Source organism: Saccopteryx leptura, chromosome 1, assembly GCF_036850995.1.
Source record: "Saccopteryx leptura isolate mSacLep1 chromosome 1, mSacLep1_pri_phased_curated, whole genome shotgun sequence".
NCBI lineage: Eukaryota > Metazoa > Chordata > Mammalia > Chiroptera > Emballonuridae > Saccopteryx > Saccopteryx leptura.
Window position 1 is genome coordinate 177,289,897 of NC_089503.1, and position 15,955 is coordinate 177,305,851.

Genomic DNA, 15,955 nt, shown 5'->3' on the forward strand with positions numbered 1-15,955 from the left:
TAAAGTAGGGAAGTAACTTTACTTTATAAAATTTATAAAGCAGAGTTACAGCAAGTTAAAGCATATACAGCTAGTGCTCGACTTACGATCATGACTGGTTCCGACAGACTGGTTATAACACGATTTGATCGTAAGTTGAGTACGCTATATGTACAGTACTGTGAAATGATATTATAAAAATCTTTAAGTCATATTTTATCATAATTTTCTTTCAGTATTATTATATATCATAATTTTCTTTGTTCATTTTATGCCATTTGTATCATCTCTACACCATTTTGTTTCTTATTTTTACATTCGTCAGGTTTAAGTAAAACACTGCATTACCAGTACAACTGGTTTAATATTTGCAAAGACAATTTCCTCTTGGTAGACATCTTGGGAGGGGTTTGATGAAAAATATCCAAGACACAAAACACAAATTGCTGTACCGAGTCTGGGATAACAGTTGAAATGGTGCACGCGGAGATGGTAGTGCTGCTGGAAGCTGGTCTGCACTGTCATAGGCCCACCTGGGCAATGCTTGCACTGCCAGATGCAGAGCAGTCGTGGCTAGCAATTGTGATTGTAAAGTCAAATGGTCATAAGTTGCATAGGTCGTAAGTCGATTAATATTTGTAATAATAATTACTTACCAAGTACTTTATGTCGGATTTTCGCTAAGTTTGGCAGAATAAATCTTTACAAAACAACTTACTATAGTTAAATCTATCTTTTTATTTATACTTTGGTTGCTCCGCTACTACCCACCATGAAAGCTGGAACGCCCACTAGTGGGCGGTAAGGACCAGGTTGACTACCACTGCTAAGGCATGACATCCAAATGAAACGTGATTATGAACTGAATCCTTTTGCTATAAAGACATTATCAAGACAACTGACAAACTTGAATGAGGTCTAAGGATTAGATGATCCTAACACATCAGTATTAACTTTTTTATTTTAATAGTTTCATGTGGTTATCAAAATAATGTAAAAAATACACACAAACACATTTGGGGATGACAGAGCATCAAGTAGGCAATTTACCCAAATGGTTTAGAGAGGAAAACACTACTGTACTTGCGATTTTTCTGTAAGTTATAGATTGTTTCACATTTCCTAAAAATTATTTTTTAAAAGTGAAGGAAAAAATTAGGTAACTAGACAAGGACCATATTATAAAAAATTCTGTATGCCACGCTAAGGAGTTTAGATGTCATTCCAAAGGCTATCAGCAGTCACTGTAGGATGTTAAGCAGGATGCTGACATGATCAAAGGATCATGTCATGTTTTTTCTAAGTCCTTCTACTAAACAAAATCCCTGGGTGTGTGGGATTCACAGTATTCTCAGTTGAGGGACATATGTAATAATGAGGCTACAGATTACTCAGCATTAACTGAGGAAAAAAAGCATAATTAATAAGGCCAATAAGATCCAGGAATATAATCCATTTAGATTCGTTCAATACAGACCAATCAACTGAGTCACATTCACACAGAGGTTCAATAAAATCAGGATAACCCAAGAGCTGCTATACTTAATTGGGATTACCACAGGACCACAGAAAAACAACAAGTACGATCATTTAATCACAACCTCAAGCAATGCAACACAGCAATGGACCCCTGGAAAAAAACTGTCAGCCTAGCATGTATCAGTCAGAAGTGGGTGACACGTTACCAAGGCATGCAGCAAAAGGCAGAAACAGAAATCACACTACACTGGCAAATACTGTGGTTTTCACCATAAAACCTAGGAAAATCTTTATAAGTACAGAATAGGGGAAAGCTTTATGATAATCATATTAATATTTCAGCTTCACAACATACCCAAACTTTCAATCTATTTTAAAATCACCGTGGGCTTTTCTTAATCTTTTCAAACAAGTATTTATCTATTTATCAATCTATTTATCTATCTATTTATTTATTTTGGGGGGCAGGAAGAGAGAGAAGCATCATCTTGTTGTTCCACTTAGATGTGTACCCACTGACCGTTCCTCATATGTGCTCTGACTGGGGCTCAAACCCGCAACCTCCAAACTCCAGGACAATGTTCTATCCACTGCGCCACTATCCAGGGCAATGAAGTATTTTTTTAAATCTTAGGACAGAACACTTCTAAGTAAATGCTTGTGGCTTTTTATAATACCTGGTGCATTCTGCTCCCAGAAAATCAGATACTTAAGGATAGGACAACTACAGTGCTTTTACAAAACCCTCAAAAAATCTAATAAAAGCCAAGGCAGTCTCTCTCTCTCTCTCTCTCTTTCTCTCTAATTCTGTACCATTCCTGTAAGAGAAGTAACTGGATTAGAAAATTATCAAGCTCTACTGGAAAAGGAAAATTTACTAGGTTAGCAGGAGCATCTTTGCAAACCATCTGTTCCTCTTAAAAGGTGTACCAGGCCCTGGCCGGTTGGCTCAGTGGTAGAGCATCGGCCTGGTGGGTGGAAGTCCTGGGTTCGATTCCTGGCCAGGGCACCAAAGAGAAGCACCAATCTGCTTCTCCACCCTTCTCTCTCTCCTTTCTCTCTATCTCTCCTTCCCCTCCCGCAGCCAAGGCTCCATGGAAGCAAAGTTGGCCCAGGAGCTGAGGATGGCTCCATGGCCTCCACCTCAGGCACTAGAATGGCTGTTTGCAATGGAACAATGGCCCAGATGGGTCAAGCATAGTCCCCTGGTGAGCATGCTGGCTGGATCCCAATTGGGTGCATGCAGGAGTCTGTCTGCCGCCCCCCATTTCTCACTTCAGAAAAATACATAAAAAGGGACAGGGTTCCAAAGTCAAATTACTCGGGCAAATTCTAGGTAAAACAAAGGTAAAGAGGTTTCTGTAATGCAGAACTTTTAAAAACTTTTACTATGGTAATGTATTTTGTAATATCCAGAGGAATGCAATGAACCCTAGTTCCAATCTTAACTATTCAATGAACTCGAACTTTCAGAATACATATTAAATTTTATCTCTGGAAATGTAATTTAGGAAACACCAGTGTACAAGCTTATTTTCTTTATACTGTACTGTTAGACCATATAATATACATTTATGGATGCTGCATGACCTCTAGTTCATAAAGTCCAAAGTGAGAGACACATCACTAATTTTTTGTTATTACTTTAAGTTTATTCTTAGTTGAGGTTAAAGTTGAGGCCCTGGCTGGTTGGCTCAGTGGTAGAGTGTCAGCCCGGCATGTGGAAGTCCTGGGTTCAATTCCCAGTCAGGGCACGTAGGAGAAGAGACCATCTGCTTCTCTACCCTTCCTCTTTCCCCCCCCACCCCTCTCATTCCCTTCTCTCTATCTCTCTCTCTCCTCCCTCCTGCAGTCATGGCTTGAATGGGTATGGTTCAAGCAATTTGGCCCCAGGCACTGAGGATGGCTCCAACACCTTCAGCCTCAGGCACTGAAATAGCTTGGTTGCCAAGCAACGGAGCAGCGGCCCCAGATAGGCAGATCATCACCCTGTAGGGGGCTTGTGGGGTGGATCCCAGATGGGGCACATGCAGGAGTGTGTCTCTCTACCTCCTTGCCTCTTCACCTCTCACTTATTAAAAAAAAAATAATGCTACCACTGAGTTGCATATTGGGCTATATAAATCTAAAAGAAAACACACATACAAATAGCCATTTCATAATATTTGCTGTTGGTGATAGAAAGAATGGGAATTGGCTTAATAGATACTGAAAAATAGTTCAGTTAGTAACAACAAAATGTTCCAATGCAAAATATTTTATCCTAAAATAAGAAATAATATATACTATTTGGCCTGACCTGTGGTGGCGCAGAGGATAAAGCGTCGACCTGGAATGCTGAGGTTGCCAGTCCAACACCCCAGGCTTGCCTGGTCAAGGCACATATGGGAGTTGATGCTTCCTGCTCCACCTCCCTTCTCTCTTCCTCTCTCTCTCTCTCCCTTCTCTAAAATAAATAAAAATAAAATCTTAAAAATAAAAAAAAATAGCCTGATCAGGCGGTGACGCAGTAGATAGAACATCAGACTGGGATGCAGAGGACCCAGGTTCGAGACCCTGAGGTTGCCAGCTTGAGCGTGGGCTCATCTGGTTTGAGCAAAGCTCACTAGCTTGGACCCAAGGTTGCTGGCTTGAGCAAGGGGTTACTCGGTCTGCTGAAGGCCCGCGGTCAAGGCACATATGAGAAAGCAATCAATGAACCACTAAGGTGTCGCAACGAAAAACTGATGATTAATGCTTCTCATCTCTCTCTGTTCCTGTCTGTCTGTCCCTACCTATCCCTCTCTCTGACTCTCTGTATCTGTAAAAATAAATAAATGAATGAATGAATAAATGAAAATACTATTTGCATAGGACACAGCCAAAGACATCCCCATGCCAATATAATATTATCAGTAAGATATGATAATGTTTGTTAATGGTGACATAAAGTAACTTATATCCTGACATTAGATTTCATTTACACTTTACCAGGAAAAAAAAAAAAAAAAAGCATTTTGGTTCTTCCTCTATCATAGACTAGACAGAAACATAAAAACAGAATGGTAAAAAGCTGAAAAATACAACTATAAGTCACCAGAAAAGGAAAAGCTCTAAACCAGTGGTACTCAGCCTGGTCCCTACAGCCCACTTTCATGGTGGGCAGTAGTGAGCAACCAAAGTATAAATAAAAAGATAGATTTAACTATAGTAAGTTATTTTATAAAGATTTATTCTGCCAAACTTAGCAAAAATCCAGCATAAAGTACTTGGTAAGTAATTATTATTACATGCTTTAACTTTATGTAACTCTGCTTTATAAATTTTATAAAGTAAAGTTACTTTCCTACTTTATAAATCACCATTACTGTGGAACTGGTGGGCAGTTAGAAAATTTTACTACTAACAGAGATACAAAAGTGGGCGGTAGGTATAAAAAGGTTGACTACCCCTGGTATAGACCAACTTTCAACCTTTGGCAAAATAAGCTATTACTATTACGCCATTTTTTACAGATGATAAAAGAGAGAGGTTAAGTAACTTGCTTAAATCACCCAGCTAATAACCAGAGTCAGTCTGCATCCAAAACCCCTGTACAGATCTTCACCAGGGAAACTATGCAAATTTAATTAAGTTTTATCACTATGAATAAAGCAAACTGAACAGAAAGTATTTTTTTCACTGATTAAGCCTACAATGATGTGTAAGCAATTTGAAATAAAACTGAAAGTTAAATGATTATATACAACTGAACTAACTCAAATGTATTTTTAAAAGATTGTTTTCACCCACATAAGCAGTACTTCTGAGCACAGTTAGATTGGGGCAAGAGAAATGGTGGTAATGGAGGAGAACTAAAGAGAAGAATAACTGTATATTAGAAGAGAGAGAACACTAATCTACCCCCCTAAAGCTATTTATCTTTAAATAATCAAGATGAATTACCTGTAGTATCAGCCACCTTAATACTTAGAAGTTTAGGCAGAGTTCTAACTCTTCACTTAGTGCTGAAACACCACCAATTTATGATCTCTCTCTATCTCTCTCTCTCTCTATCTATCTATCTATCTATCTATCTCTCTCTCTTCAGAGAGAGGTAAGAAAAGGAAGAGAGAGAGGATCATCGAGCTGTTCCTGTATGTGCCCTGACCAGGGAATCAAACTGGCAACCTCTGCTCTTTGGGACAGTGCTCCAATCAACCAATATGGCCAAGGCTTGGTTTTCCTCTTTAGTAAAAGGATTTTATTTTCTGGTTCCTGTATACAACATTTGAAACCCATAGTTTCACAGATACAATGTTATAAATAATAGTAAAGTTCCCACACAAGTCAAAAAGTCTGAAAACAACAGCTTAGCTAAGTTTTAACCTTAGACAAAATAATACTAAACACTATAATGAATTCTAAAATTGCGTAAGTCCATGATCTTCTTCTCTTAAATACTACAAAGTAATGAATAGAAGTGTTTCAAATAGATAAGTTTTGCAACATATTACAAGTACAGTAACTAAAGCTATAATATAGTGAGAATTTCTGTACTTACTGTGAATGCCTCACTTGAAAAGTTTAATTAGAGCAAGAAAAGGTCCTACAGAGACTTCTCAGTAATTACAAGGACTTCATAGGTTAACGGCACTGGTCCATTATTGTATCTCGTTACAACCTAATCTATAGGGTGCTTTTCCTACATGTAATTTTCACCAGCATCACTTCTGTGTTACTATACCGTGATTATTTTCTGTTCACATGACTATCACACAGAAGACAATGAGAAGTCCACAACCACTAAGTAAAATATAACTTGTTCAGATTTGGATTCTCTTTCCAAACCACACAGTATACCAGATACCCTCGAAATTCTCTCTTAGAACCCTGATACATACAAGGAACACCATGACCTCACAGTGAAAGAGAATTTCTCACAAGGTGTTTCAGTGGAACACTGACTGCCACCCATCTTCCAGATATTCTACAAAAACAAAAGGATCCCATACTCACGTAAACTTTATAATTTTAGGATAACCTGCAGTATTTTTAAAATTTAATTTTGTTTAAAACAGTTTCCCAAATTTATTTAGCTATGTAAACCTTTCTCCCTCCCCAAAGCACCTATTAATAAACCATGGATTTCCAGAACACACTTTGAAACTAATGAGGGGCCTAGAGCAGTGGTCCCCAACCTTTTTTGGGCCACGGACAGGTTTAATGTCAGAAAATATTTTCACAGACCGGCCTTTAGGGTGGGACGGATAAATGTATCACGTGACCAAGACAAGTGTCAAGAGTGAGTCTTAGACGGATGTAACAGAGGTAACCTGGTCATTAAAAATAAGACATTGTTCAGACTTAAACAGAAATAAAATGGAAATAATGTAAGTTATGTATTCTTTCTCTGCGGACTGGTACCAAATGGCCCACAGACTGGTACCGATCCACAGCCCAGGGGCTGGGGACCATTGGCCTAGAGTCAAGAAGCCCTGATTCAAAACAGGAGCAAAGAGTTCATAGGAAAAAGAATTAAGGGGCAAATAACGAGATTGGAAGGTGGGGAGCCAGGTCTTCTGCCTCCTGTTACCATGAAAGCCAAAGTGATGCTCTCCTATAGCAGCAGATAAAGAAGAAATAAAATTGGGGGGTGAGGGAGGCGGTAGACAACAGAGGGCTAGCTATACCCCACCTGTTAACTAGAAAAATAAATGGACATTGTAGAAAGAAAGTGTAAAGCACCTAGCCAGGGAGAGCAATCCTAGAGCTCTGATCAGCATCAACAGGGGAAGAAAAGGAAATCTCCTAGATCTGGAAAATAATGACAACAAAAGACAGTCATTCATATGTCTGGGATGTCCTATACTAATAGTAGGGTCATTCAAATACAAAAATCATTATGGAAAGAACTTCTTGACTCATTAAGAAACAGTAAAAGCAGCCAAGCCACTCCTGGTCTTGGCTACTCAGTCACTCTCTCTGACAGTTTCATGAGTAACATAGGGTGAGAAAAGCTATGGAAGTAGCAAATACTTCTCACCTACATCTTACTCTGGAGTTCATGTGGAATAACTGAAAGATACAACCAAAACACTACTAGCAGAGTCTATAGGTCATTTTGTGGTAGGCAGTTAAACAGATATGAGCACAGCAAGGACTATAGGCCAGGCACGGAAGGTCAACAGGGCAGAAAGCCCCAGGTACCACGAAACTGGGAAAACAAGAATTTTGTCCCCAGGGTAACCCTTCCTCCACTAGCATATTGCTGGTCATGTGGTTTAGATGCCCCTAGCCCAGAACAATGAGGTTCTGACACACATTAAATACAGCCAGGCCTCAGTTGTGTTTCAACTGCAGGTCCAGAAAAGCAGCAAAACCAGACAAGCAACTCCATGGCTGACCTCAGGATGAGCTGCACTGACCCTGTGTAAAGCCAGTAGGCGTGGCCAGGGCCGCAGTCAGAGCAGCCCAGCCCATGCAGGTTCGCATTGGATTCGGACAGTCGGTAAAGAAACAAAGGAGCCAAAAACTGGTGGGCCATAGCCTTTAATCCTACCTTGCACCCGGCGGGCAAGTAAAAATACACACTGGGCTCCAAAACCCAGTCACACTCAGTGCTCACAAAGCCACTGACTTATCCGAGTTTCCTAGAATCAAAGGTTTCTAGCTCACTAGACTTATTCTCCTCAGTTCCCCATCTCCTTCCTTATCCCAGATACAAACTCTGTACAAACTGGCATCTCACTCAGCACTCCGCCATCTTGGCTGCTTTTCCTGGCCTACTCCACGTGGCCTCCTTTAGCTGCTGGCTCTACTCTCTCCGCTCTCTCATGCTAACCTCAGGAACCAAGAGCTGAGTCCCGTTCTGCCTCCCTTTTATAGTGTAGAAATCCAAACCCTTAATCCAATATACATAATAGGGAAGTCTCTAATACAAAGTCACTTCTCTGAGGCATGATAGGATTGTACCACCTCACACCAAAAAGGGTGGGACAGGCTTAATCCCAAAACCAAGCCTCAGGCTACAACAATTCTCAACACACATTAATATCACCTGGGCAATGGCCTCACGTGGGCAGCGCCTATTCTTAACAAAGTGAGCATAATACATTTTATCTGCCCAACACCCTGGCACTGACCAATCAGTGGAGATCACGACCCTAAAAGGACACACCTGGAAAGCAGATGAATAGCTATTGAGATTCTCCCCTGAGACTTCCCCCCAAATCTCCACCCTAAAAAGACTTTAGGATGGAGGACCTAGCTTGCTCTCCCTGGTAGTACAGGAGACCCACATTTTCCTTCTCCCCTCCCTCTCTCCCTCTCTCCCTCTTTCTCCTAAGTTCCAAGGGTCTCCGTGAAATTTATAACCAGGGAAGCAATAGGCAGTGTAAAGCCAGATGCCAGGGCCACCATCAGAGCAGCCTCCTGGCCCATGCAGGTTCGCCTTAGATTCGGACAGTCGGTAAAGAAACAACGGAGCCACAAACTGGTGGGCCATAGTCTTTAATTCTAGCTTGCACCTGGCGGGCAAGTAAAAATACACACTGGGCTCCAAAACCCAGTCACATTCAGTGCTCACAAAGCCACTGACTTATCCGAGTTTCCTAGAATCAAAGGTTTCTAGCTCACCAGACTTATTCACCTCTGTTCCCCATCTCCTTCCTTATCCCAAATACAAACTCTACACAAACTGGCATCTCACTCAGCACTCCGCCATCTTGGCTGCTTCTCCTGGCCTCCTCCACGTGGCCTTTCTCTGCTCTCCTCTGCTCTCTTCTAAATGATAATCTCAGGAACCAAGAGCGACAAACTCCCACTCCATTCCCATTTTATAGTGTAGAAATCCAAACCCTTAATCCAATATACATAATAGGGAAGTCTCTAATACAAAGTCACTTCTCTGAGGCATGATAGGATTGTACCACCTCACACCAAAAAGGGTGGGACAGGCTTAATCCCAAAACCAAGCCTCAGGCTACAACAATTCTCAACACACATTAATATCACCTGGGCAACGGCATCTTTAACAAAGTGAGCATAATACATCTTATCTGCCCAACAGGCAGGCACAGCTCCTCCCAGGCTAAGTCTCCCAGAACCTGTCTCCAAGATCCCCTTTTCTCTGACTTCCCAGTGTAGGTTCGTATCTTTCTGAGTGTATTCCTGCATGGCCAATAAATCCTTGCTTTATTCACACTTAGTCTCTTGACAGAATTCTTTCCTTCAAGACAAGAATTGAGGGCTCATCGTTCCACCAGTAACAATACGGTTATTCCTCATGCTCAAGCTTACACAATTCTGACAAGCAATGGAAGTCAACATCCAAGAGCCCAGTCAGAAAAGGAAAAATGACAAAGGAAAAGGAAGAAAACTATCAAATACAAAAGAGCAAAGTTAATTCCTGTCCATTAAGTTTCTCTAAATTAAAAATATGCAATTATTCACAGGTCATACTGAAGTAACAATCCAGGACAACAGTATATTCATGCTCATATTCTTACTCTTTATCCCATACTCTCTAAGTACCTTGTCCCTACCTAATCTCTTTCTCTTCATTAAATTCATCAGTCTGTGCTTTTCAAAAACAAAAACCTATGTCTATTATCTTTTTGCTGTTAAACAGTCAACATATTCCAGCTTCATCTACACAAAGAGTTTCAAACTCTTTTGATCACAATCTACAGTAAGAAATACACAAAAACACAAGTTGTGTATAACAATACTCTTTCTACACATGATGTACTTAATATTGTCTATTCTAGTCTATTCATTAATCTTTTACATGCTAATTGGTCTTTCAAACTAATCAAAACCAAGAGGATGAAAAACAATGAGCTACATATATCACACACTGTCAATAATTATGTACCAAAAGAGAAAATGATTTGGAAGAAATTTTTTGACTACCATAGTACAATAAAATATTAATTTGTTCCAGATTCAGTCATTTTACTGTAAAGTAATCTGGGCTTACTATGTAATATTAATCAAGTCCTAGAAATTATGGGACATTTCATAAAATTTGCAACATTTTATGATTCTTGTTTCTAACGCTGCTATGCTAAGGTATGCCATACATTTTCACACGCAATAAATTCCTAAAACCCTCAGTGTTAATCTTGACATCCCTGTTCTTACTCATAGAGCAACAGATTCTTAAAAACAGAAATGGAAAAATAACAGCCACCGCTTAGCGAACACATCCCTACCATGTGCCAGCACTGTGTTAAGTCAAGTCACTGTACTTATTCACTACTGTTCTTAGAATAGAATATTAGGTGGCTAGTATAAAAGAAATGCCCAACCTATATTTCTGATGGCATTTATAAAGATTGAGGGTTTAAATAAAAATAACCTTAATCATCTGTATTAAATGGAAATGTTGACAATTTAGTATGATTAATAAATTCTACTCAGCAATCTGACCAGGCGGTGGTGCAGTAGATAGAGCGTGGGACTGGGATGCCAAGGACCCAGGTTCAAGACCCCAAGGTCACCAGCTTGAGCGCAGGCTCATCTGGTTTGAGCAAAGCTCACCAGCTTGGACCCAAGGTCTCTGGCTAGAGCAAGGGTTTACTCGGGCTGCTGAAGGCCTGTGGTCAAGGCACATATGAGAAAACAGTCAATGAATAACTAAGGTGTTGCAATGTGCAACGAAAAACTAATGATTGATGCTTCTCATCTCTCCGTTCCTGTCTGTCTGTCCCTGTCTATATCCCTCTCTCTGACTCTCTATCTCTGTAAAAAAAAAAAAAGAGTTGTAAAAAAATAAAAAAAAATTCTACTCAGCAAAAGCTAATAATGAGGGACAGCAGAAGTGAAGAACAAGTATCCTAGAAAGATTCAGATCCTTCTAATCAAGCCATCATCACCTCACTTATTGACCCACACATGAAAAAAATGTGAATCATCTTTAAAACCACACTAAAGGAAGGAAAAGTTTAAACCACAATACCTGCTGACGTACTCTAATAACAATTTTATTAATCGTTTATAAGCTATAAAATTAGTTATTTAAGGTTAATTTTAAAATGCTACAAAGTTGAAGATTAAAGAAGCAGCTAAAACCAGTTATGTACAGTACATATTGCTAGGATGTTTCTTTTGTACTGAGAAATACTATCTGGTATCTATTTTTTAAAGTAAATTGGTAAAGATTACCTAGAATTCCAATTTCCCATATCAAAGTAGAGGGTAGCCAATTCAATAAATAATTAATTCATCTAACTATTAGCAGAAAATTAGCTTATAATGTATGTTATTTTTACTTCTACAACTCTCCTGTAACTTATTCTAGTTACACTACTGATATCAAAACTCTAATTTTATGAACATACAAACCATAATCATTTCAACAACTTAAAAAACAAGCCCTGGCAGGTTGGCTCAGTGGTAGAGCGTCGGCCTGGTGTGCAGAAGTCCCGGGTTCGATTCCCGGCCAGGGCACACAGGAGAAGCACCCATTTGCTTCTCCACCCCTCCCCCTCTCCTTCCTCTCTGTCTCTCTCTTCCTCTACTGCAGCTGAGGCTCCATTGGAGCAAAGATGGCCCGGGCGTGGGGGATGGCTCCTTGGCCTCTGCCCCAGGCGCTCCAGTGGCTCTGGTCACAACAGAGCGATGCCCCGGAGGGGCAGAGCATTGCCCCCTGGTGGGCAGAGCGTCACCCCTGGTGGGGGTGCCGGGTGGATCCCGGTTGGGCGCATGCGGGAGTCTGTCTGACTGTCTCTCCCCGTTTCCAGCTTCAGGGGAAAAAAAAAAAACAAAGGAGACAAAGCATAGTCTTTCAAGTTACAGTGGATATAACTGGAAAAAATACAAATTTAAAAGTGACCTATGCCCTTAATGAAGTCTCTCCATTCTTACATTTCTTTTTTTTTTTTTGTATTTTTCCGAAGCTGGAAACGGGGAGAGACAGTCATAATCCCGCATGCGCCCGACCGGGATCCACCCAGCACGCCCAGCCCCCCCCCCGGGGGTCGCTCTGTTGAGACCAGAGCCACTCTAGCGCCTGGGGCAGAGGCCAAGGAGCCATCCCCAGCGCCGGGGCCATCTTTGCTTCAATGGAGCCTCGGGGGCTGCGGGAGGGGAAGAGAGAGACAGAGAGGAAGGAGAGGGGGAGGGGTGGAGAGGCAGATGGGCGCTTCTCCTGTGTGCCCTGGTCGGAATCGAACCCGGGACTTCTGCATTCCAGGCCGACGCTCTACCACTGAGCCAAACGGCCAGGGCCCATTCTTACATTTCTTTTGTTACTCTTTACCCAAACTTCTATAGTTGATAACTCCCAATTTCCAGTCCTCATATTCCAAAGTTAAAAATGCCTGACACTTAATAGACATTGCCCAGTCCCAAGGTGAGCAAAATAATTTCTCACAAATTCTAGTCTCTTGTTTTCTATCACTGAGAAACACAATAGAAATTTACTTAAAAGACTATACATTTTTGTTATTTGTATCAGACTTCTAAAAAGACAAAATATGAAACTGAAAACTTAATTTGTTTTAAATTGTGAAAAGTCCCTGGGTTGACATTATTTAAAATATATTAATAAAAACAATGTGTATTTGACTTTTGGCTTGTTTGGCTTAAATTAAATATGTATAAACAGGGATTTTTTTAAAAAATATATGTGTAAGAAACAAAGCCCAACACAACATATTTAGCAGAAAATAGATACTGATAATACTGTACAGCAAAGTATCTCAGAGCATAAAACTATGTAAACTCTTAATACCAAAAAGCATTGAGCATATGATTTTCTTATAATTTTTAAATTTCATTTACTACTGGTACATAAAAAAGAGTTCTCCCATCATTTTGCAGATAAGAAAGAATAGAAGTTAAATGACAATCATAATCACAGACTAGAGTGAATTCTTGATCCATAATTCAAGAACTGAAACTAATTCTATAATAGAAGCACCAAAAACCCACTAAAATATTTCTAAATTTATAAAACACAGGATGTAAAACTACATAAGATTGATATAATACTTTCCTCTATATATAAAAATAAAAAACATACTAAACCAGTACCAAAGTCAAAACTGTCTCACGCTTAAGAAAGAAGTCACTTGAAAAATGTTTTTGAATTCCCAGTATAGTCTGGTTTCCATCCTGTTCACATTTTTATATATATATATATATATATATATATATATATATATATATATAATAAGTAATTTACCTGACAAACTAATTTTTAATAAATATTTTTAAAAATCACTACTGATTTATACTTTAGGAAAATAAAGCTTACTTGGGAACAAAAGCATATTAGTATCAAAACTTTCCAACAAATTAAAATTATTAGTATTACAAAGGTACAAAAGAGAGTACTACTTTGGATAATATCCTTCAAAAGTCAATGTACCAATACAGGTGTGGGTGATGATGTGTATTCTTCCAACACAGAACAGCTGGATGTCGGAATGGACTTGTAATATTGGACACAGAACTACAAGCCAAGCCTCCAAGCTTGAAGGTCGCAAGGGAGAGTCTGCTCTCATCAATGATCTATTGCCCTACAAACGGTCTTCAAAATCACATCTATATTCAGGGAGAATGAAGACAAAACTCAAACCATTTTGGATCTGAATTAAAGGTTGAGTAAATCAAATTTTCAAGCAGGAGCTGCTTCCAAACATTCTCTCCAACTACTACCACAAAATCTTTAAACATTTGTTATGTTATCTTACAAACACAACAATTTACGGAAAGTCCATGTTTAATAGCTCCTTTGCTTGTTCTAAATGGAGATGAAATAAAACCCACTGATAACAGCCTTCAAGTTCCTGTTGACATATTTTAATATCTCCTCCTATTCCAGAGTAATTTCCAAAGTCTGGGAAGGAATGTTTCCACTAATAAATATGTTTCCATTGAATATCTATTATACCACCAGTAAGCATCCATTTTTGCCCATCACAGAATTATTCAAAAACTTATTCTGATGACCTAACAACACAAGTTCTTTCTTGTAAGTTCCACATTAAACCGTGGCAACAATTGAGTAGCCTGATTGTACTCTTAGGAAAATATTTACCAAAACTAGCAAAATAAATCTTGGTGTCCATATATATATACACACACACACCCATATATCACATACTAGTAACATATACACTATATTATATATTGTACTGTATATTGCATGTTTATATACTCATTAGTTTACTCATTTGTTATGTTAACTATAACAAATCACAATGCCAAGCTAAAGAGAGTTTTAAAAAATACAAACTTACCCCATTCTAGGTATTCAAGAATGTTCTTCTCTCTTCTCAGCGGAGAATTATTGCATTCATCATAAAGGCAGATGAGTATATCCAGTAACGTTTCCACACTGAAGCACTGCCCATTGGTCTGTGCCGGCCCATCCAAAATAAACTGCTCCAACTGCCTCAAACGCACTTCTCCAGACATGTTGGCTTCGGTTTCTGCTAGGTTTTCCTTTAAATTATTATTAACGACTTCTACAATGATTCTTTGAACCTAAATTTTAAAAGGTGTGGTTTTAAAAACAAACCACTTGTTATTCAAACAACTGTCATGCAATGCCAGTACTGAATTAAACATCCAACACACCGGAACCCTCACTTAACTGAAGCGTCTTCAATTTCGCACATATACATATATATTTAAGGAATAATTACCATAAAAATATTTTTGATACATATTAAAAGAATACAATTAAGCCCTATATTTAAATAAAATAATAATTAAAAGTACACCGAACCAAAGAGTCAACACTTCTTTAAGGGAAGGGGGGACTCTTCTCCTTCATTCAAAATTCAATTCGTGCAACATAATCCTGAAACGAATCCGGTTGCATCATTAATGAATTAAGTCTGATTTGCATCAGCAATTCACTTCCCAGGAAGAAGGAAAACAGAAAAGGGAGGAAAAAGCCAGAATGTATGTAAGGGGAGGGAAACCAAAAATTCGGCTGCAAATCCTCCCAACCACCGCTTGGATGATGCATCAGCGGCAATCTCTCCAGCGGGAAGGGAGGGGGCGAGTCCCTGAAGCAGCTCCACGGCCCGGAGCACGCCAAGTCTTGTCCGGAGGAGGCTTCTCCTTTCTCCTCCCGACCTCCTGCTTTTTAAGGCTCTGCAGTTAGTCCCATTTCCAACGGATTCGGAGGCAAACTCTTCATTTTTCTCTCGGCTTCTCCCAGGGGCCTGGCTGGCGGCGCGGCCGGTGCTGGAAACGCGGCTGCGGGCGGCACTGGGCGCCGGGAGAAGCGGCTACTTGGCCGGCCGCGCCCGCTCCATGTCGGTGGTCGCTGGTCGGCCGGCCTGGGCCGCTCCGGGCACGGAGTCCGGTCTCCCCGCACCCGCACCGCGGCAGCCCCCGAGGCTCCCGACGCCCCGGAGAGGGGGTGCTCTTCGGGATTCAAAGGACACGGACGGCAGCAGCTGCGGCGGCGGTGCGGGCGGCTCCGGCAGCTACTTCTCCCCCTTGTTCACACCCCTGGGTTGAGGGCATCTTTCCGCGGCGAGGAGGGAGGCGGCCGAGGTGCCGGAGGAGG

The 15,955-nt window shown here is 40.3% G+C and overlaps 1 protein-coding gene across 7 annotated transcripts in view; it reads right to left on the minus strand.

The window, feature by feature from the left end:
• Positions 1 to 15,531, minus strand: part of CDC42BPA (CDC42 binding protein kinase alpha) — a 230,502-nt gene extending 214,971 nt beyond the window's left edge. For all 7 annotated transcript variants that reach the window (XM_066381642.1, XM_066381622.1, XM_066381611.1 and 4 more), the window contains exon 1: positions 14,670 to 15,531. In XM_066381642.1, coding sequence (XP_066237739.1) covers positions 14,670 to 14,847 — 178 coding nt within the window. In that variant the 5' untranslated portion in view covers positions 14,848 to 15,531. The remainder of the gene's footprint in view (positions 1 to 14,669) is intronic.
• Between the last annotated feature and the right edge of the window lie 424 nt (positions 15,532 to 15,955).